Genomic DNA, 23,023 nt, shown 5'->3' on the forward strand with positions numbered 1-23,023 from the left:
ATTACATTTTATTCTTGTTTCATCTCAAAATATAAAAAAGCAGTCAAAGTGCAATGCATGTGTTCTACTATTTTTTATGTTTTGGTTTGTTTTTTTTTTTACTGGAAGGGGAATTTCATGAAGTCACTCAGATTTCAATCTGCTGAAATATACAGTCCCACCATGACCCAGAAATTTGAATTTAGTCTTTGTAACAGCTGTAAATGCATGCAAATAGCATTGTACTTATCTATTTTTTCTTTAATGTGGAAAATAAGCGCATTTTTACGCTCTCAAAATATTTCAGAACACTGAACTTTTCACCAGAAAACTAATTGTCCTTAGCTGTTTTTTTCAACTCAGTAAATGTCAAGACTTAAACCTGAGTTTCAGCAGCTGGGAACAATGGCTATCAATTGCCTTTCCCCCCTGCTGTTCCTCATTAACAGCACAAAGTGTTCTTATTTAAATCCATCCTTATCTCCTAATGTACGAGGAGCAGTGAGTGACTGACTGACTGAATTTGGGGGCTATTAGAAGTACAGCAGATCAGATCTTCCTGTTTATTGATTTGTGAGGAACAGCCTCGCACTGCTTTGACAGCTCTGACTCAGTGAGAGCAAAGAAAGAAGCTTTTCAGCTCCTGGGAGGAGAATTGCTGGGCAACATTAAAGAGGGTCTTGTAGGAGCCGGGTTCCTTTGATATGCAGGCAAATTGGCTGTGCTTGGTTGGAGTCAAGGTCAGGAGGCTCTGGAAATGCTATGAATACGGGGGGAAATTAAAGGAGTGTTGTTTTAATAAGTATTGTGCGGATGCATGCTGATTGAGACACAAAATTGCCTTTCTCTTTTTGTGAGAACAGCTTTTGGTGAAGCAAATTTTGACCAAAAAAGAAAAGAAAAAGGAGATTGTCCTCTAAACAGCTATATTTAGAGCAGCCGCAAAAGGATACACAATCTTCTATTCTTTCTCTCTTTTCTTGCAATTTTTACTCAGAATCCTAGCCATTCAACAGTTGCCTTAACTCTTTACATTTAGCACTTCTTTAAACTAGTGATCTCATTTCTGCTGCTTCATGTTAATAAGCAGTAAAAATTGCTACTTGCACACCTTCACGTAATTTTTTTTCAATAAATTCCTTGCCAAGTTCACTGAATGTAACTTCTCCGAGAGTGCTGAGCACAGAGAAGCACCCAAGCAGTCACCTTGGCTCATTGCAGGGTGGTTCAGCTGGCAGTCAGAGCTCAGATAAGCACCCCTGTGGAAATTTCCTCTGAACAAGTTCAGTGGAAAAATCAAAGCTATGGGCGAGGCTGTGGCAGGGTTATACCACAGCTAGACCAAGGCTCTTATGTCTCTGTAGTGTTGGTAGATCCAAGAGGGACAAGATTGATGGATTGACAGAGAGACCATTCCTATAGCTCTTTGCTGAGGCTATCCTTGTTTGCAGGCACAACTTCAATAATGTGATGGGTGTGCCTCCTTCCTCCAGCACATCTTGGAGTAGTTCAGCAACTCCAGCACTGCTGGATGATTGCTGTTGGGTACTTTTCGAGAACATGGGAAATAGTGAGAATTAAACATCTCCTTCTTGATCTAGGCCTGCTTTGCAGTGTGGACATAAACACAAAAGAACACTTTATATGTCATAAAAGTATTCTCAGTTAAACCTCAAAAAAAAGAGAGAAAAAAAAAAAAAAGACAAATCCCAACACCCCCCGCCAGAGTTTAGTGGTAGACCCAAGTTAAATCTATCAAATCCTTATCCTGACTGTAGTGGAGCTGCTATAAAGATATTGTCAAGGTCAAACCCCACTTTAGGTAAAGCACTTAGAAACTATTCCTAACAACTGCATGGCAGAGCTTTGCTTTTGTTATTGTCTTAATTTGTTTTTCTGAACTTGATTATAGATTCAGTTCACAGGGCTGCATCCAAGTGCTGGGAAACAGAACTTGTTTCATCAAATGTTTCCAAAGTCTTTAAAGGAGAAGGACTTCAATTTTTTTTTTTTTAGCCAATTTTTTTTAGCAGAAGCTGTTTCTGTACCATGTCAATATCACTTAAAATCAGTACAGGATCTTTAATATTACCATCTTCAGCCTTGAGTATATTTGCTGCACTGCTGTGGTTCTTTCATTTGTTACGTCTGAAAGATCAATGTTATATAAAAAATTAGATTAAATAAATAAAGGAAATGCATGTCTTTTCAAGCATGCATCCCCACTGAAGAAAAGCAATGGTTCAAGTATCCCAATTACAGAAAGTTCTGATGTTTGTTTTCAAATAATAATTAGATATAAAAATATTTTGGTCTGTTTAAATCAAATTCTCATATCATGATAAAGCAATAGCTGACCTTTTAGAAATCCATTTATGTATTAGTAACAGTTCTTGTGGAGAAATCTTTGGAGTTTTACCTAAAAGGTACCCAAATGGAATCCACAATCCCATCCCATGGAGATTGGACCAGATGACCACTGTGGTCCCTTCCAGTTTTACCCATTCTGTGATCCTGCAGATTACATTCTGGTAATAGCACCTTTAAAGTAGTATTTTTTTTCATGGCTAAGCCAACACTACTGAAATCAGAAGAGATTGTTTTCCTTTATTAACAGCACTTTTTTTTTTCTTCCCTTTAAAGCAAGGAAAATGAATGCTTGAATGAGCTTGAAAATTTTGCAGTTTTCTTCCCATACCACAAGGCTCAAGTTGTTCACAATATTTTGTTCTAACTGCTCTTGGTTCAGAGCATAGCATACAAAAGTACAAGAGACACTCTTTGAGCTCATTTTGGAGGAACCTCTTTCACTTGATTTGAAGGCAAAACAAGGCAAAGAAAAAATCTAAAATTTGGGAATTACCTATGGCTTGTTTATGAAAAAAAGAAAAAAAGAAACACTAAAATCTCACTTTATGCCAGTGAGAATTTCTTTTAAGAATCATGAAGCATCTATGAAGACTTGCATAGATGGAATCTCCTTTTTCAGATTGTTGGTGTATAAGTCCCTAAGTCAAATCCAAATCTGATTTTATTAGATCAGAGACCCATTCTTCTGTAAGTTTAAGCAAGGATTGTTTAGGTGGGTATTTTTTGTACATCATTATCTGAGTTATTGTGAATTCAGATTTTGTTATTTTACCATTTATGTGTTAGTTTTGATAAAATTAATAGAAACTGACTGCAATAATGTTCCTTGCTCTACTACCAAAAGTGAGTTCATCTTTTACTGTCTTTTACCTAAAAGGTAGTATGCCAATACATCAGCAAGTGGTATTTCCTGGGAGCCAAGCGGAATAACGCTTTGTATTCTCAGGTGATATTTCCTGGAGAATTCTCAAGATTTCTCACTGTTTTCTTCTTCCCTGTATTGACAAAATCTACCTCTAGAAAGAGGTATTTCCTGGCTCACATCCAAAGCTGTTCAGTTGGAAAGTTAAACCTGAAGTGTGTAAGGTATTTTATTTTGCTGATGTACATACACAACTAAAAATCTTCAGGTTAATAATTTTGTGAAGTTTAAAGGTTACCTGGATATTTTGAAGGGATTGGAATTCTCCCTTTTAGCACACATATAGAAGTTGTATAGGCTGTGTGCTGGCAGAGGTCATGTGTACTAAAGGGTTCCCACGCTCTTTGCTGATCACTATTTGGCTGTTGAAATTTTCCTATATGAAACACTGCTCCCCACTGTGTGTTTGTAAAGTTCTCATTCTCTTTAGGGATTCTTCATGCCAGCAAAAACTTTTTCCATCCTGGCTAACTTAATGAAAAGTATGTACTAATATAAAGGAAGAGCCATATATTTCTTTATTAACCAATATTTCCTAATGACAAAATAAGTACATTATGAGGTAATTTTAAGACAATTTTAAAGAGCATATGCATTTTCAAAGCATTTTCCCAGTGGTTTTCATTTGCATGTGTTTAGGTACGTTTAAGATTATCTTTCTAGTCTTCATTGAAAGGTCATTTCTTGGTTAAAAATAATAGCATATCAGTTAATTATTCTGTACTTAAGCCAATTATACTGATGACCAGAAGCAACCCTTTCATGGTTTTCTATACACTTACAGACTTCCCCAGCTTCTATCTGTGCAGTTGAAGTGGGTGTGAACTCAAGCTCAAAGTCAGTATGAAGCATTGCTTAACAGAAACATCTGTCCATGCAATTCAGTGGGAAGCCAGAAACGATGACATAGAAATTAAGGGAGCTGCAGGAAAAGCACCTGAAAAATGGTTTGAGGAAAGAAAGCAAATGGGCATTTTGCTTATAGTGTTAGTTTTAAAATTGTAAGCAAATAAATCATGTCTTGGCAGCAAATTGCTATTGCTTAGTTAAAGAAGATTTTGGGGTCTAGGGGTTATCTGACAAACACACACAATCATATCAAATAGCTCATTAATTCTACCAATTTAATTTTTTTCCTTCTGAATGTATCATGCCCATACAATAGTTCCCTCCTGCCACCAACCAAAAAATTCCCTGAAAGTTTTAAAATGTTGGATTGCTTTTTACTTGTGCAACCTATTCATTTCCTTGTTATGTATATCACAATTTACTTGTGGAACCTATTTGTTTCCTTGTTACGTATGTCACAATTAGGCCAGTTAAAATACACTTCTGTTTTGCCAGTGTTGATGGAACACTTTTTCTTACTGGCAATATTTAAGTGATCCTGCTTCCTATCAGTCACTTTACTTTTCAAAAGTAAAGTATTTTACTTTTCTTATTTTCAGGAAACATTTTTTTTTAAATTTACATTTCAAAATTATTCTATCATTACTTTCAAGTTGTTTTTCCTTGTTTTATCTAATGCCGTTCTTAGGTCTAACTTAATTACATCCTTCTAGTATATAGGTCATAGATGTCACTCATACACCAGGGAATCTTACTGTAATCACCCCCTTTTGGCCACTTGCTCAATACTCCACTTCACTGAGATTTTCAAGGGTAAAGATAAAACCAGTCTGTAGTGGTTTTGGTTTGTTAATCTGAGATTTTACTAATTTTCAGATTTCCTAAGTAATGTGTTTGTTTCCTGTGGTGAGATAGGCTTAGGAGAAAGGTAAAGTAGGTTCAAAACTTTAAAAGGGTATAAAGAAAATTTTATTAAAAGTAACTGAAAGAAAAAAAGGTAATAAGAATCAAACTTTTCAGAATACTTTCTCCCGCAATTTTTTTCATTGATAATGTAAAGAAACAAAACCTAAAATTTTTAGTTAGTTTATTACCTCTAAAATAGTTTTTCTTTCATTTACTTACGGAGAGAAGTCCCTCTTGTTAAGGTTCTGGAGATTTCTCCATAAGAAGAAAAACCAGTTTTTTGTGGGTCTTAATTTTGTCACGAATAACAGCCACCTGGGGAACGCTGTTATCATGAAGTGTCTTCTATCTTTTATAAGCTTTTCTATAAGTTTTATAAGTTTGTTGATGTGTTATATTAACTTATGGGGTATTGTTTTAAAGATGAGTTGTTTAAAGGTAAAAGTTCTTATTATCTATCTATCTATCTATTTATCTATCTATCTATCTATCTATCACGTGTTATAGTTTAACATAAGAGAGTTCAGGGAAGTGAGACAAAAACTTGTTATGTAACTAACAGTCTATTAAACCACTGAAAAACTGGACCTAAACTAAGTCCTAAACTATTGTCTCTGTTTTCATGCAGTACACCAACCCAAAAAAACCTTAGAATATTTTCTTCAAAGGTCTGTTCTGAGGAAAGGGTTGAGGTGCTAAGGTTTGAGTGATTAAAAGAACAGCAAAATGTTTGTACCAGCTGCTCTCTTTTGGCTAACCTCATTTCAGGACTTGGTTGAAATGTAGTTTTTCTGTCCACAGTAAATGAGATTACTTTTCACATGCTGATTTATAATACTGTACTTTGAAAAGTACTTTAGAAGTAGTTTAGAAAAAATATTAACAGATGGATATTCCGACTTCAATATTGACAAGCAGCAGTCATACTATTTTCAGGTACATAATATCAGGCCAATTTGCTGTACCTTTATTTATCAGCCTGTTCATTTTTAGCTTCTTCTAGCAGCAGGTAAGATGGGGACAACAGAAAAAATCCCTTTTTTTTTTAGCTTATTTATTTCCAGTGACACATTTAATCTCATCTGAAGACTCTGAAGGATAACATTTGTTGCAGGAAATTGCTTAATTTTAAACTGAATGCTCATTAATAAAAAAAAATGACCTGACTATAATTGCTCTTTGTTTCTTGTCTAGAAAAGAGTCATTTTTTTCTCCTCTCTTAACAGGTGGCCGTTGATGAGCGCATCAAACAACTGCATGAAGCTCACAGGGATTTTGGCCCTACTTCCCAACATTTTCTTACCAGTGAGTGATTTCTTATTTCCCATTCTTTTTGTGCAGTTTGCATACACATTTAATTGATAATTTTGTAGCCATGTGCTAGTTGTTGTTACAAGTTTCTATTTTAGACTATATTGCACTTGTTTTCTTTTTTTTTTTTTTCCTGGGTGCAGAGAAGTGTTAAATAAGTTCATATTGTCCAGGTACAGAGTAAAAGGAAAACATCGGCCATTATCAAATCTCTCTGTCCTTCTGTCTCTGCAAGGCTCATCTTCATTGGTGGTTCCCTTTATGACTAGCAAATTAAAATTATGTTTAAAAGTGTTTCTGATGATTTTAACCCAGAACGATAAAAACCCCCCCAAAAACAACACAAATTTGATTTATCTATTTAAAGAAGTGTTCAGCTCTAGAAAGGGACAAAACAAGACATGCAAGAAAAAAATTTTACAGGATTTGATCACTTAGCAGAGCAGTGAGAGGATGAAAACTGGGGTGGGAAAGTTGGGAGGAGAATGGCAGCTAAGTAAACTTTATTAAACTCTGCATAAAATATAATTGCCAGCAAAATTCCCACTTCACCTCCACACGCTTTCTTTTATCAAGGATGTTTTGAAGTACATTGAAAGACAACTTGAAACACCTTCAAAGCTCCAAGGCAGTGACTAAAGTGAAGCTTCTTAAAGGCCATGTCTTTTCCATTGTTCTTCAATTAAGGAAAGTAAACAGTAAAGCTTTATTTAAGAGATTATATCAGCAGAACAGAACACAGTCACAGGATAATGGTCTCCTACATGCAGAGGGACAAGCTATCCAGACATCAGAAATAGATGTTACTATTATTGCACAGCTACGTTCACAGTGGGATAGAGGACAAACTTTTCTTCAGCTGATACTGCCTTGTAATTTTAATAGGTTAACTATTTTCCCACTGAAGGTCTTAATGGGAAACTGAAAATTCTCAGCAGGATGACCTGCAAAATCAGAACCAAGGTTGATGTTGGGCTATATAAGATTAATGCAGGCTGATTCAACCCTGAACCTTCATTTGTCAAATGATGATCCTATGAAAAAATAAGTCATATTTTTGTTATTTCTGTTTCAAACCCACTTTTCTTTAACTCTTGATCACTGGGAATACTTTTTCAGCTCAACATACATAACTCCAAATCAGACTCGTCAAGACTGAACGTGCAAGAGCTATGAATATGTGACATGAACACAATATTTAAGTTTTTCCTTGTGACCCATGGTGTATTCTTGGTGAAAGAATAAATTTGTAGGGTAAATTAAGCAAGCCTGGAAGAGACTAGAGTGACCTGCACTGCATTATCACACTGAGCAAGGTGTCTTTGTGCTGGCGTTGAATGCAGTCAGACAATTTCCCTAGGCCCATTCTGCCTTATTATTGCTAAACTAGATCAATCTAAAAGATGATCAGTGTATGATAGTCACCTCTTTTAGCCCACCCACCACCAGTGAGACATTATTCTTCTTTGTAACTAATTAGAGCCAGAAAATTGTGGACATCATTCTGGACACTCCATGCCATTTAAAGATCATCATAGGAAAACAAGTCAGGTGAAAATGTGTTGATTTTGGAAATAGTCCAACTATCACTTAGAAAAATGGGCATTTGTATTTGCTTATTTGTTCTCTCTCTCTTAGATGTGTGTGCAAATACATAATCTTACCCATGCATGCAAAAGTTAGGTATTTGAAGCTCTGAAAACATCTGCAGAATCCTTTCCAAGTCACTAAAAACTGCCAGTACATATATCAGTCCCATCTTTCATAAGCATCAAATTCCAAAAACATCCACTATCATGTACTATCACTATGCCTAGGGAAAATACCATGCTTTGACAAGCTTTTTATGCTTTTTTACTGCCTCTGCTGCATCCCTGCACGGATGGAAGCACATCTATGGGAGAGAGAGTGCTGCAGAAAAGGGTGACACAGTCCTTGCCATCCAGCACAAGTGGTGTTTCTGCAGCTGTACTTTTTGGGGTGAACAAGTCAGACATAAAGGTTGCCAAACACAATCAGGCAGGTCAAATGAAGGTGAATTTAATGGCTTGTAAATTAGGTTTCTGTACGTGGTAGACAGAGTCCAAGTTGATCAGGCTGTGGCAACAGCAGTGAAAAGATTAATCATAGGAATTTTTATGGTTTTATTTAATAAGCTCAAAACTCAGAGAGCATTTTTATCTAAGGAACTGAGATACACATAAGATCAGTGCAAACTATAATCAGTAAGGAAAATAAGCAATCTATTGCTTATTGAATATCTAGTTAATATGCCAGTAATAATCAGTTCATCCTCCCTAGTGAGCATCAACTTTCCCTCTTCCACACATGCTTGTTCATCTTAAGGTACAAGTAATGATATCTGTTTATATTCTTATATGAAAAATTATCCTTTTATAGTTGATATAGCTTTAAGTAATTCTGAAAAGGGGCTGGTACTTCAGTCAAGGTCACGTAAAATCAGTGACTGAATTACATTTCTCTCCTATCAGAAAGAAATAAATATAATCTTCTAATCATGGTAACTTTTTTCATGTGCTTGTTATTATTTTATACATAGGAATTATAGCATCCTCTGTATTTTTCTGCTTGGTTGAAACTAAAGCTGCATGGGCCTATTGAAAACGTGGCACAAAAGAAATGGGGGAGTGATGCAGGGACCTCATATTTGTCATGCCCCGTGAGGCAAGAAATCAAGTGGTAGTCCCTGTTTCTAAGCACTTACAGCCTGTTCTAAGGGCTATTCATAGAGCTGTTTCTGAAAGAGATTGGAAAGAAGGTGTGAGCTAGAGAGATAAGGACTGTAAAAGAAAAAAAAAAGTGTTCTTATGTGTGGCATTTTTAAATTAGAGAGTTTTTCTCCATTGTCTTTTCATACAGCTCAACATTCTTTTTCCACTCCTTCATCTTTTAAATGACCAAGTGCCAGTGTTTATCAATGCTGTGGCATGGGATAATTCAGATATTCAGACATTTCCTGGTTGTAAACTAAAGAGATAGTGGCAAAGGAATGGGATCCACTTGTGTGTCTCTCCTTTAAGACTTTGGTCTGCCTCAAGTATAAAAGACTTATCAAAACTGGCCCTGACTTTTCACATGAACTTGCCTCTCTCCAGGCCTTCTACATTTTTAATGGACTCTTTCACCCCACCTTGAGCTTCTGACCTTCATGCTTCCCCCAACCCATTTTGCTCCCCCAGTGTCCACAGAGGCAGTCCCAGCTCCAGCTCAGTTCATTCCTTGCCAAGGACACACAGCATTCACAACAATAGTTAAGATACATCTGATAAATGTACTACATGGGCAAAACTTTATGTCATGAATTCGTGGAGTGAGTTTGTTGGTTTTGAAGGACTTGCTGTTTAATTAGAATTCTCCAAATCAGGGTGTAAAAACACTGCAAAAATAAGATCTTTCTATTAAAAAGAAACTTGTAAATATTTAGCAAAGTAATTACGAGAAAAATCTGCGATCCTTTCATGGATGATGGTGCTTAATTTGGGAATTATATACAGTAATTGAGGTGTGAAAAAGAATATCTGCAAATTTTAAACACAATGCTAGCTCCAAAGTTTTCAGTGACTTCTCTGGAATAATTTTACTATTTTGGCTTCATTTGTATTTTTTTCTGTGATTCTGCCTCTTACAAAAATTGAGATTCATTGTCTCTTGTTGGAAGACCCACCTATGTATGTCACAATAGTTATTACTCTTTTTGAGATGCAATAAACGAGAGGTAGCATTGATGTCAGATTGTTTCTAATATCATTTGCACTGCTATTCAGCAATCACTCATACTTCTTAATGTGCATTGCTGGTGATTGTTCATTCATGTGCATTGCTGGTGATTGCTGAAAAATAGGTGTTACATCTTTTAAAACCATGAGCAAACCTTGTAATTTACTGTCCAGGCCCAGTGTGAGCCATCTTTTAGTAAGTATAGCATGTCAGTGAAGTGACTGCATGAAAGAGTGCTCACGATATAACTAGCAATTACTTAAGATTATGACTGGAAGATTCCAGTGCTTTTCAAGCACAGACAACACAGACTTTCACCAACATGAAAAACCTGGGAATACAAGGAACAGAAAGAACATTTAAGTTTGCGAGGCTACAAGGCTGATATACCCTTAGTCAAAATTTTGTGATTCATATTTCCCAGGCTATGAGCTTTTGCTGCCTGCATATGTCAGTACCAGTCTGTTAAATACCTAAATATTTGCTAGGACCTGGAGATACCTAACAGGAGATAGTTACTCACTGTGCCTTTCAGTTTTGGACTTGCAAATAAGAGCAGCACTTGATTCAACACAAAATGAGGCAGCCTTAGCAGCTTTCATTCAGAAACAGAAATATGACAAATGCTGGAGCCACCAGTTTCTGTTGTAAGTGATCAGAGTGCATCTGCTGCATTTTATAACAGATAATTGTTGCTTAAAAATAAAAAATATGGTCACAGCATCGGGCTGTGTATCATAGATCTCTCCTTCTCAGGATAAGCTCAGAGCTATTCAGGTTCAGATCTGAGTCTTTTTTCTTATTAGTTCTGTGCCTTTGTGTTTTGCTTCAGTTATTTAGGCCACTCTCCTGAGAAGCTGGAGATGTGGCTCTGAATTCCTTTGAGTTGGGAGAGAAGTCAAGTACTCACTTCTCCCACCTTCTGTGTGAGTGCTCAGATTATTATGCAAAGCAAAGACTAGGGAAGCTCTTTCTTGTACAGGCACAGACACTTGTCTTTAAAAGGGCGAGTCCTCCTAATTGAGACATCCAAATCTAAAAATGAGAGACTCTTAGGAGACTTTACCCATCCATCTGATAGATTATTTTCCAGTGCAAGCGCCTGTATCTTTCTCTCTTATTTGTCCCTGCATACATTATATTATATTGTCTTTCAGGCATACTTTTGACAAGCAAGCATTGAAGACCATGTCCATTCATCCGTGTCCTTTGGCAAAATGGTTTAATATTTTTAGATATTACAGGAAATGTTTTGAATAGAAAATATCACCTGGCAGTAGAATAACAATAAGGGACACAAACAAATCAGCCTAACTCTAAGAACTCTCTGAAAGCAGAGGGATTTTATTATTGTATTTAAATGTATTTTTAATTCATATATTATATATATTTAAATATGGTCATATTGGCTAGAGGAGCCTGATTGCTAGAAAACTGGTTTTCTACTTCAGTATAAATGTAAAGGAAATACATGTGCTTCTGAAAAAGGAAAATCTAGCAAAGTACCAACAAATGAAGACACACTTCACAGATCTTGCCATTGAGATTATCATGGTGAATTTCTAAAAACACTGGGCACCAATTCAACCTCAGGACTTGTGTGATGTGTACATTAGGTTTATAGTTAAGAGAAAATGCTTTCTGTCCATTTCTCCCTTGTTTAGGATACCATGGCCATAGCTACAGCTTTTGATAGTGCTTGGCTTGGTCTGACTGCTAAAGGGTTTTTGAGTAGTAAAACATTGCCATATTTTGAGAGATTATCTTTATGCTTACTTTTGGAATAAAGTTAGTATAATTAATTTTACAGTGAGCTTCATTTTTTCATTATGCATTATATTCAGGAAAACAAAAAAAATATTTCTATAAATCTTAATAACTTTTTTTTATTTGCAATTAAATTGTATTTATTGAATTAAAGTTTTATATTTATATTTTTCTTTTTTCTGCACTTTTGTGCTAAGTGATCCTATCTATATAAGACATTGGGATACAAATTTCTGAAAAAAAATTGTAAAGTCAGTTTTGAATGATTATGTTCTCCTCCTCTCTTCACCCAGAAGCAAGAAATTTTTCCTAGTAGTTAATATTTTGTGTTTGGGGGAAAAAAGTGTTCTGATAAAAACTATTTTAGAATGGAGTTTAAAATAATCCAAATAATAATTCTAACAGTCTCTTGTGCTCTTGGCTTTAATGTGTCATCTATTTAAAAATTCTTTATAATATTTGTTTTAAAGAAGAGAGGGTTTTTTTGAAGGGAGTGAGCAGGAGATATGCTATCTCATTTTTTTATAGCAGCCTAAGTAATTTCTGTAATTTATCCTTGGCTGGCAGAATATCCTATATTCTGTAATGCTACATCATTTACAAGTAAACAAATATGATTTTTGCTCTTAATGAGATTCACAAGATGCCTATTTATTGTCTATTATACTTTTGTCCACTCTCTGAATTAGTGTTGCGAAGACAGATTCTTCCCCCCCAATTTTTTTTCACCCTGCCAAGTTTAACTCAGATGAATTTAACAACATTCTCATGTTGTCATGAGTTGTATGTTGTGTTCATTTTAGGACATCCCTTTGTCCTCAAGCTCCAGGTCTAGGCTACAACAGGCATATTCTATATATGTGTATCAGAATTGTTCTATTCTGTTTTGCTATGTAGGACATGGAATATGTACCAAAGATTTATTTTTCTATTTATGTAATTTCATTTGCCAAAAATCACCACCAATTTGATTAGGCCATTTTATAACCTCATTTGATCAGCCAGTTTTAGAGACCCCATTTTTAAGAGCATAAGAGTGCAACAGAAGTTAGCAATGTGGTATACCTGTATCTTGAGGCATGTGAGCCATTAGAAACTCTATCTATATCTCTTTGCTCTATTTCATTCAGTATTCTGCTATTAAACAAGTAGATTCTTGTATTTTTTGCCATTTTGCTGTTGTGTGACATTTTAGAAAATGAGCACTAGATGGATTTTATATTTCACAATACAAAGTGGCATTTGGAAACTTCTGGAACGCTGTTCATGATTACAGGTGTGCATTATTTAGGTCTTACCATATAATGTTGACCCTAAGCTGCAGATGATAAATCTGAAGCTGGCCATAAATATTCCAGCAGGAAATGCAGGATGGAAAAGCCTTTTTTAACTCTTCTAAAATGACTCTCATAATTGACTCTGATCACATGTTGAACTTTTTCAATGACTAAAAATCTCTTCTTAGAGATTTTTAATCATTAAAGATGATTTCTTCTCTGGTTAGACGTGCTCTAAATATGGTGTATTTGGTAAATGTCTGCACATGTGCTACAACAACAGACAGTGCTGACAGTGTTCCAGGGAAGTAGTGAGAGTTTGCTTGGACTTAAGAAGGGCAGAATCCAAGCTGAGAAGGGGCTCTCTATTTCCAAAATGCCCATGAATCCATCCCTATGGGCAGCTGGGGCTTGGAAAAGAACAGACCTTGAGCTATGTAGACCTTCCAAAAGGCAGGTTTGGATTGATGTTTCTGCCTTGCAGCTTCTCAGCTGAGTGGTTGATGTATTCTGACATCAGTTTCTCAGCTACATCAAGCAATTTTAGACTTCAGTACTACACAACGTGGTCTGATTGTTCATCAGTTTTACCTAGAACAATAGAAAATTCACATAATTTAGAAATCAATCTAACTCTTTGTAGAAAAAAGCCTATCTTTTACAGGTATATAGTGGCATTTGTTGCAAAGGATCTGAAAGAGCTTGCAGGTTATGCAAACACTTCTGTTGTGTCACTGCCATGCAGATACACATTTTGGAGGTGGCATCCTGCCAGCCTGCATCATGCACTGATTATGGTGGGGAAATATTGCTTTAACATGCTCTCTAAGGAGGAAAAGCATGACCTCCTTATAGTCTCTTGAGAGCTATTTTCTCATTTGTAATGGTATTATCTGAAAATAATCAAAATGTAGCACTCAATGAATATTCTTTGAAAAGTTAAGGTAGTTTACACAGATGGGAAATCCTGATTCTTGGGGAATCAGTCTTTTCCTGATGCAAAGATCATCTCATCATTTTTTTCTCCCTGCCTGCTTTTATCTGGTCACCAAATCCATACTTTGCTGCAGTGAAAATAATTGGCATCAAAACAAACTTTATGTGAATAAATAAACAGTTTCTTAACTCTATGTTTGTATTAAGGTATTAATGATGATAATGCTAGGTAAGAACAGTGTAAGTCACACAGGTCATTCAGGTAGACTTTCCAGGCTGAATCAGAGAATTATTATCATTAAATGTGAAATGTGAACATAATTCAGCACCGTGCTGAGTTACAGACACTATGGTCACCAAACAAGATAATGGGAATGTAAACATGAGCTCACCTTTAACTACCCCGATGCTGAAAGGAATATATAATAAATATATTTAATTTCTAACAAAGTGAGGAAAAAATAGTTGTCAGGATTTATGTAATAATGTATGAACACTACACAATGCCTCTTTGTGGTTTCTGTCCAAAACCCCATAGTGAAAATTAAGTCAAAAGATTTTTTTTTTTTAAATTAGAACTGAAAAAGTACACTCATATGGTGATTAAAAGTCTGTGCGGATTATTTAAATAAGGACCACTGAGAGTAACATTTAAATGTGGACATACCAAATTTACTCTTTGAATAGCTGAAGGAGAAATAGTTTACCATTGGTAAACATACATGTATTTTTCATTATGTTTGCAGTGATAAAGTGAAATATTTATAAGATTATTTTTTGTAGTATCAACTACTATCATCCTGTTTAATATTTCATTCAGATCCCTGCATAGATTCAAACAGTACTGAAGTTCAGAGAGCCAGCATGCCACCATTTCACTATACATTCTGTCAACAAGTAAGAATGTCAGCTTACCATCAAGAACTGTGTTCACAGGCAAAACAAGTCTCACTCTTAGAACACCTACAGAAAGAAATAAAACTCAAAAATTAGGTAACCATTAACATGGATGTCAATGCAAATAAAATGTAGGGAAAATTAAACTCACTCTTAAAATGCCCTCTATTTTGTGATGGTATTTAATTTCAGTCACAACAGCATTGAAAGTAGCTGGGTGTATGGTATTGGGTTCTCACACTGTGCAAGCTCGAGCAATAAAACACTTTGGAATTACTCTCAGCAAACAGGAAATGTCTGCTTCTTGAGAGCTGTAGCACACAGGGATACTACAGCATGTATACAAAAAAAAGTCTTTGCTAGCAAGACATTTAAGTAGACTTAACCATCTACCTGTACTAGTTTTGTAATGGACAGTAAACCTGTACTGATAACCAAAGGTAAGAAACAGCCGGTCTCAGCTTCTAGGCTTCTGCCAAAAATGAAATGATTATTCTCTGTGTATAGCTGTAAAAAGTACTGCACTTTTTGTCAACTCAAATTTATGCAAGGTTAGAATCATCCAGGAAACCAGAAGTGTACTATAGACAGCTTCACAGCAACCTCTTGAAGGAATACTAAATCCAATTATGCAGAATATCACAGAATTGTTTGTTATTCCTATAACACTGAGCTCTCATGAAAGCAAAAGTATTTGTTCCTCTTCTAATGGATCAAGAACACTATCATATGTAAGATTCTGTGATAATAAGTTATGACTGCAAAGCTCTTACCCAGATTAATTCAGAAGCAACAGATTAAATACATCTTCTGCAAAATATGCAGCATTCTATTCTGTCCTTTAGCTATTGAATTAAAAACAAATCTTAAAGAGGAACAACTGTAACTTGATAGTATTCCCATTGGGAATATTAATGATTGCTTGGGAGAGAAATATGTACCAAGGTCAATTTTTAGTTAATACTGAAGGGTATTTTGTTTTCAAAAATGATAACTTAGTGTAATCTGATTTGAATTATTTCTCAGATGATGTCATTTGCCATGGGAAAGACCCCTACAATTGTCTCTGAGTAAGCATTTTAGAACTGGTTGATGGACCACATATTAGCACACATTAGGCTACAATTACTGAATGAAAGCATGTAAAGAAATCACATAGTAACTGATAGTGTAAAACGAAACAGTGATCTCTCTCTAACTCCTTGGCTTTTGTTTGCTGCCATCTAGAATGGAGAATATTGGATCTGTCATCAAAATTATATTTACAGCAGTTTTTCTTCTTACAAGTAGAAAGAATATTTAAGCATCATGATTAATAATTTTGTATGAACCTGAAAATGTGGTTAAAAGTTATTTTGAGATTTTTAACATCAAAACATTACACAATATTCTATGTTTGATATTTTTTGCATTTCTACAAAACACATAACAGATTGTATCTTTACATCCTTTGAGGCTGTAGCAGAGCACAGAAACGGAGCAGCTGCAGCTTGTGCTACCAGGAAGAGCAGCTCAATGGACAGCAGCCTTGGCCTCCACAGCTCCTGGGCCATGCAGCCCACAAACACAGAACCAAAGGGCAGTGCCTGGCCCAGGCAGGATTAGTCAATCATATATAAATTAGGTGTATATTTGAGTATTTGTATTTGAAAGTGTGTATAGTTTTGTGCTCCTGTGTTTGTGGGCCATGCTATAGCCTTCAATGGCAGTGCAGTGTACTAGTTTTCCAAGAGATCTAACACTGTAATTAAAATTCTGTTTCTTGCACATTTTGAGGGTTACTGATTCTCATGGTTCATACTTTGAAATTTGCTTTTCTACTTTTAAGAACATGAATCTGTGTAAATGTAAGTAATAGGAAAGCAATGACAGCTTAGCTACAGATTGCTGGCTGGGAGTTGAAGACAACCAGCAGAACGTGCAGAGATACTGAGGTAGAATTTTCGGAACTCCTTGGCCACCAGCAATCTGAAACAAGATTATCTTATTTGTGGAGAGAGACTTTTCACAAGGGCATGTAGTTATAGGACAAGGGCAAACAGCCTTAAGATGAAGGAGGATAGGTTACGATTGGGTGTTAGGAAGGAATTCTTTACTGCAAGAGTGGCGAGGCACTGGAAGGTTGTCCAGAGAGGTTGTGGATTCCCCCACTGTAGATGGAACTCTGATTAACATGGTCTAATAGGAGTTTCCCTGCCCTTGGTGGGCATATTGAAACTAGATGATTTTTAAAGTGCCTTCCAACCCTAAGATTCTATGATTCTTCCAAACATATTCCTTCCTTTCCATAGCTTCTTAGCATTGTCCAAAATGTATACTAAATTCTTTCACCCTCTCCCCAGCCTGTATCCTGGCTCCCACCAGCTCTTCGTCCTCCTCTTCAGACAGTCCATAATGGCACCTGTTTCTCCCATGGCTGATTTGTGCCCCTCAGTAGAATCCCTAGTCTCCCTCCAACCCTTCTTCACAATTCATGTGCAAAAGTAGTGAGGCTTCCCTACACAGACATTTTAGAAGCACATTTCATCTCTTTTCTCAAACTCTTGTCCATACTCCAATATGTGGGCAAGAGAAAGAAACTATTCTTCATTCTACAGACTGATTTCTGTGAATCTGGTACAAAATAGATGAAATATGTATATTGGTAGTTATTATTTGTATGGATTGTGATTTGTTGATTTTGATAAAGCAGCTGGGAGTGGCATTTTTAAAAAATCTATTTTGAGTGAGTGGGGGAAAGAAATGAGAGCCAAATGGTCAAGAAGCTAATTCCTAGTTGTCCTGGTAACAGTTGCTTTCCTTTGTGAACAGCAGGGGTCACTAAAAAGAAGGTTTATACTGGGTGAAGCCAACAGGCTTTTTTTTTCCTCCATTATATTACTTTTCATATGTTTTCTGTTTTAATCATTATATTAAAGAAAGAAAATTCTTGGTTCTAATTTTTTTGACAAAGAAGAAACTCCTAATAATAAAAAAAAAATCTCCCTGATTATGGCCTACACTATAAATTATCTCTGCCTCTAATAAAAAAATAATTTATAAATCTTTTGTCAAATGAGTTTTATAGAAATCTCTTTTACAAAATATTTTCATTGTGTTGTAAGCTGATGTTGACATATAACACCATTATAGCCAAAAGTCAGCAAAGTTTTTCCTCTCTATTTGTTGTGATCATACTGTCATTTTTTCCATTATTTGCTGTTATTGGAAGACAGTAATACATGTGGAGAAATAAGAATAAAAATGTCCACCATTTAAAGCATGTCAGCAAGGGAATAACAACAAACAAAACATTTAGATGGTCTCTCAGTGTAATTTCACTCAACATAAAATGTAAACAAGTGTATAATTTTGTCCTTAGAAGGATGGGAAGTGCTGAGCACACACAAGGAAAGAAATAGAAGAAAACCCAGTCAAACACCTCAGCAGGAAGAATCCCACAAGAGAACACATCAGAATGATATGTTGCTTGCTCTGCTTTGTATCTGTTCTGTGAGCTTTGCTTTCAAGGAGTTTTTGTATTTATCTTTGCAGCTGAGTGAGTTCAATTTCTCTCAGATTAGGACAGAAGTTTCAGAACAGCAGGTTAATCCTTCCTGCCTTCACGGGCAACTGAGCAAACAGACCTGTATCAACGTGGCCGAGGGAAAAAATTGTAATTCTGGAGATTAGCATTGTCTTTCCTGTTTGACCTCCACGTTTCTCTCCTAGGTACGTTTGTATGTATGAATGTATGTATGCAGTTATTTATTTATTTATTTGTTTGTTTGTTGTTAACAGCTTCTGTCCAAGGCCCCTGGGAGAGGGCAATCTCACCAAACAAAGTGCCATATTATATCAAGTGAGTATAAATAGTAATTCCTGCCAGCTGTTTTCATTTCTTATTTAAGAGGAGGGTTAGTAATTTTCTTAAATGATTGTGAACTGCTCCTATAGTATCTAAATGGGAAGGACAAAAAGGAACAAAACCTGCAATACATTTCACAGAAGTGTGTTAGTTATCTAAAAACACAGTAGGATGCCCTGATTTGTAAGTTGTTTGGGTTTATGCTGCTATAAATCTCCTGCAAATGAAGGAAAGCTTCGAGGTGCCTGGATTATAATTTAAACTGTGCTGTTGCCCTCTGTGTGTGTATGGCAGGTTTTGCAAAACCAAACAAACACCCAACATTCTGAATTGCAGTTGTAAATGTGATAAGCTAGGGGTTAAAAACCCTATAATTTTAAATTGTTTATAATAATTTAATCAATTAATAATTTTAATGATTTATAATGGTTTCAAATGCACATACTCAGTACTATGAATTCCTTTAGGGATACTACTTGGTAAAGTCCATAGCTGAGGAATTACAAGGGGCAACTAGTCCCTAAAGCCTAATCTTTTTGAGTTTAGCTCCCAAATTAAGCTAGTTTGCTTTAAAAGATATGTCTGCACAACAAATTAGAAGAACATTTTAAAAAAAATGCAATTTGGAAATACCTGCTTCTTATGCCCTAAACAAAGCCACCACAAAACAACCAAAAAAAGATGGTTTAATACATTTTTTTCTTCTGAGTTTTTTACCTGTAACATGTGCTTTGAGCTACTTATCCTACTTCTGATGGAAACAGATGATGCAATACCAGCTATAAACACTGTAGTGCAAGTAACAAAGACATGGGTATTGTTTAATATCTTACTTCCATGGTTCCTCTTTATACTTCCTAAACACTTTGCAAGCTCAACTATTGTCAGTGAAGCCATGTGGTTACAGCAGGCTCTTGCAGTGGCACTTCAGCTGCAACTTTCACAACAGGGTGAACTTCCAGAGCAGCCTTAGAACAAGTATTTGAGTTATGCATGAAGGAGACTCTGTAGTGCAGTACAGAGGTTCAGTTATACCTGGCTAAGCTGGTTTACTGTTGCATTAATCTTGTAAGTTTTCTGATGTTTGCATTTGGCTATGAATAATAGAACAGTCACAAAGAAACTGGAAAGCTTTATTAAGAAGGAGGAGCAGTCTACCAGAGACAGGCTGGAAAGAAACTCAATGCTCAGGCATGTAAGACTCAGTTTATGGCACTAAAAAGAAGGTGAAGATCCTCCTTTTCTCTTTCACATGGCATGACTTGCCATTATGGGGAGGGGAGACTGGCAATTTTTAAAGTAGGCACAGAATGCACTTCATATTGTGCTCGGCACCTCTGTCTGTGCCACTCACACCCAGCAGCCAGGGGTAACTGGCTAAAATGGTCAATACTGGTTCTGCTTACTCCTTCCTACTTTTTAGTCTTCTGTTCTAGGCCATTTACAAATTCAAAGCAATATTTATTTTGTTCACTTTGAATACCGTTTTAATAGCCATAAACAGTTGTAGCATTATGCTGTGGATCCTGATTTAGGATCCTGCCAACTGCACTAGTTTGTCACAAATGAGTGATTCAGATTGCCTGAAGAATTACTGTCAGAGATATTAACAAACGTGGGTTTAATATGAATTTATAAAAGTGCATCTTAGTAAAGTTCAACAGCAAGGTTCACTCTATTAGTTACTACATTACACAAAGGAAAATCAAGTTCAAATCTATTTCAAATGATTTACACATTGACCAGAGCCAAAGGGTAAGGTAGACCCTCCAATGGGTCATGAGTTTCAGAGCAGACCCTGTTGCTTTCTAAAGTCCTGATGGAGCTTAGCTGTGGCTAGGTCCAGACTTAGTCTCAGACTTGGACAATGGCATATATCTAAAGGAATTAACTACATGGATTTCATTAACATTTGTTCAGCATGCTACCAGCCACTTACCAAGGATCCATAAGTAAGGGGACTCTCTGCCTTGGGTGAGAAAGGATTTCTTAGTCTGAGATTTCTTAGTCTCAGATAAGGAATCTCAGTCCTTGAGAAGAGTCACATCTCCATGGGAGAGTCACTGCTGTGTAGTCCAGTTGCAGTTTAGATAATTTGAATTGGACTCATCCAAAGACTGGTTGTTTGTAGAAAGGTCTCTGCCTCAAGGAATGACCTTGAGAGTTGTCCCAGGCAAGGGGAGGTCAGCCATGCTGCCCAGAAGGGAGAGCTCCCTGAGGCTGTCAAAGCCATGGGATAAAGTGGTTGGCTTGTAGTCAGCTTTAATACAGGAGGAAGGGTATGTGTGAACCTCATTGTACCCACAGCCTTCTTTGTTCTTTGATAAAAGACCCTTGGAAAAGCCACCTGCTATGCATGCATGACTCACACAATCTGTGTTCCAAGCTCATGTGCATCAATGCTCTCTGGGTCACTCTGCCCCTTTGGGAGTTTCTAGAGGAGTTCTTGGCCTGGATACAGCTCAAGTCTTTACTTGCTTTGGAGCCTGTACCAAATTACTGATAGTTTGGTTAAGGGGTCAAGTACATTTGTCATACATTACTAGTTTAATTAAAGTTTTCATTTAGCCACATCTTTTAAGAAAAACTTGCTGTCCTTGAGATATAAAACAAAGCGGTCAAGTTTTAATGCATCTTACTGAGCTGATATATCTATTGCCTTCTCTAGATATCCTCAGTCATTTCTTTTTTATTCATTCTCATCACTCATATTTACAAACAACAAAATTGTTTTCTGTACCTTTTCGGCTTTTAAAATAAATACATGCTTTTTTTTTGTCTTTGAGGCATTTATTTTCTATTAGTTGTTAATTCCCTAAAAGAACTTCATGAAGGCTAAGATATAGGTAGCATTCTCTTCATGTTTACGTAATTTTCTTTCTGTCATCAATGTAGAATATTGGTGTTAGCCCTCTTCATCAACAAGATTTGCTACACATTTTACTGGTTTTCATTTTATCTGTTTTTCCCTTGATGCTTAAGTGTTTTATCTCATCACTTTCCCATTTGTGATGATATTGCACTCAATAATCTGTAAATCAGGCAGTACTTCTTGCTAAGTCTTTAGCACCAATGTTTATTTATGGTTAGGTATCTTCAAGACCAGTGATTTTCCTGGTTAAAATTTCATTTGTATACAGTTGATTAATCTGTAGCAACTAGTTGCTTCTAAAGCTTCAATAATTCCCTCTTGAGCTTATTCACACCAGTTGGTTTGCGGGTTTTTAATTTCAAATTGTATTTGGATAGGCAACCTTGCCATGGACAATATAATTATTAACAGTGTACAACCTGTTTCAGCTGTTCCTGGTGTCTGGCATTGGATGCTTTCTTGGCCTAATGTCAGCCTCATGAAAATTGCCTTTCAACGGCCTTGCATCAGCTGCTGCATTTCCCTCCACACTTTTATGTACTTTCCCTCCTTATGGAGATGACAAGCTAGACCACAACTTCAGCCCCAGCTTTCTCTTCTCCAGCAAACTGAGGGAATCTAGTTTTTGTGTTCCAGGACAGCAGAAGTATCCCAAGCTGCAGGTGGACATAGCTGCCAGGGCACTGAGCACTTGCTCAGACGGTGAGGTGCTACTGAGTTAAAAAACCCTCTGCTTTGCCTCTGAGGTAAAACATGTAAAATTGCTTGAAAACACACTCTATCCAACCCTTTTTGTTTTGATCTTTTTTGTCCTTGATATATTTCTTGTGCCTAGTACAGAACGTAAAAGTTTCATTAGATTACAGAAGGAGAGGACTATAAAAATATCATTTTCAGTTTAATCAGTCCTGTTTTTTGAAGACCTTGATCCTGCTTTTACTGCAGTGCATCCTAGAAAATGGAAAGGAAGAAGCAGGCACAGGCATGTCTGTACTCTTTATTAATGTTTTAGGTATTCATTAAAATTTCTAAATTTAAGTTTTTAGAAGACAAAACAGGCAATTACCCTACATTAGAAATCTGAAAAGCAAATGGAAGAAATGCACACCCCAAAGACTACTGAATATGTGTCTAAAGATTAAAAAAAAAATCTCAAATTCTAAAAAAGGCAGACAATAAATGTAGGGAGGCTGCAGATTTTTACACTGTAATTCAGGTTAGATCACATTTTAGCAGAGCTCACCCCCTGATGAAAGGGATCTCACGTGTGCATGCATGCACTTGCATATTCTTATCTTCCAATCAAACAGAGAGAAGAGCTGCTCCAAAGCAGTGACAGGTAACAAAATCAA

General features: G+C 36.2%; 1 protein-coding gene across 19 annotated transcripts in view; it reads left to right on the forward strand.

Moving 5' to 3' along the window:
- Nucleotides 1–23,023, forward strand: part of DMD (dystrophin) — a 1,145,450-nt gene that overhangs the window by 1,011,271 nt on the left and 111,156 nt on the right. For all 19 annotated transcript variants that reach the window (XM_064407380.1, XM_064407383.1, XM_064407377.1 and 16 more), the window contains 2 exons: nucleotides 6,253–6,331; nucleotides 18,733–18,793. In XM_064407380.1, coding sequence (XP_064263450.1) covers nucleotides 6,253–6,331; nucleotides 18,733–18,793 — 140 coding nt within the window. The remainder of the gene's footprint in view (nucleotides 1–6,252; nucleotides 6,332–18,732; nucleotides 18,794–23,023) is intronic.

This window comes from Passer domesticus, chromosome 2 (genome assembly GCF_036417665.1).
Source record: "Passer domesticus isolate bPasDom1 chromosome 2, bPasDom1.hap1, whole genome shotgun sequence".
Lineage (NCBI taxonomy): Eukaryota > Metazoa > Chordata > Aves > Passeriformes > Passeridae > Passer > Passer domesticus.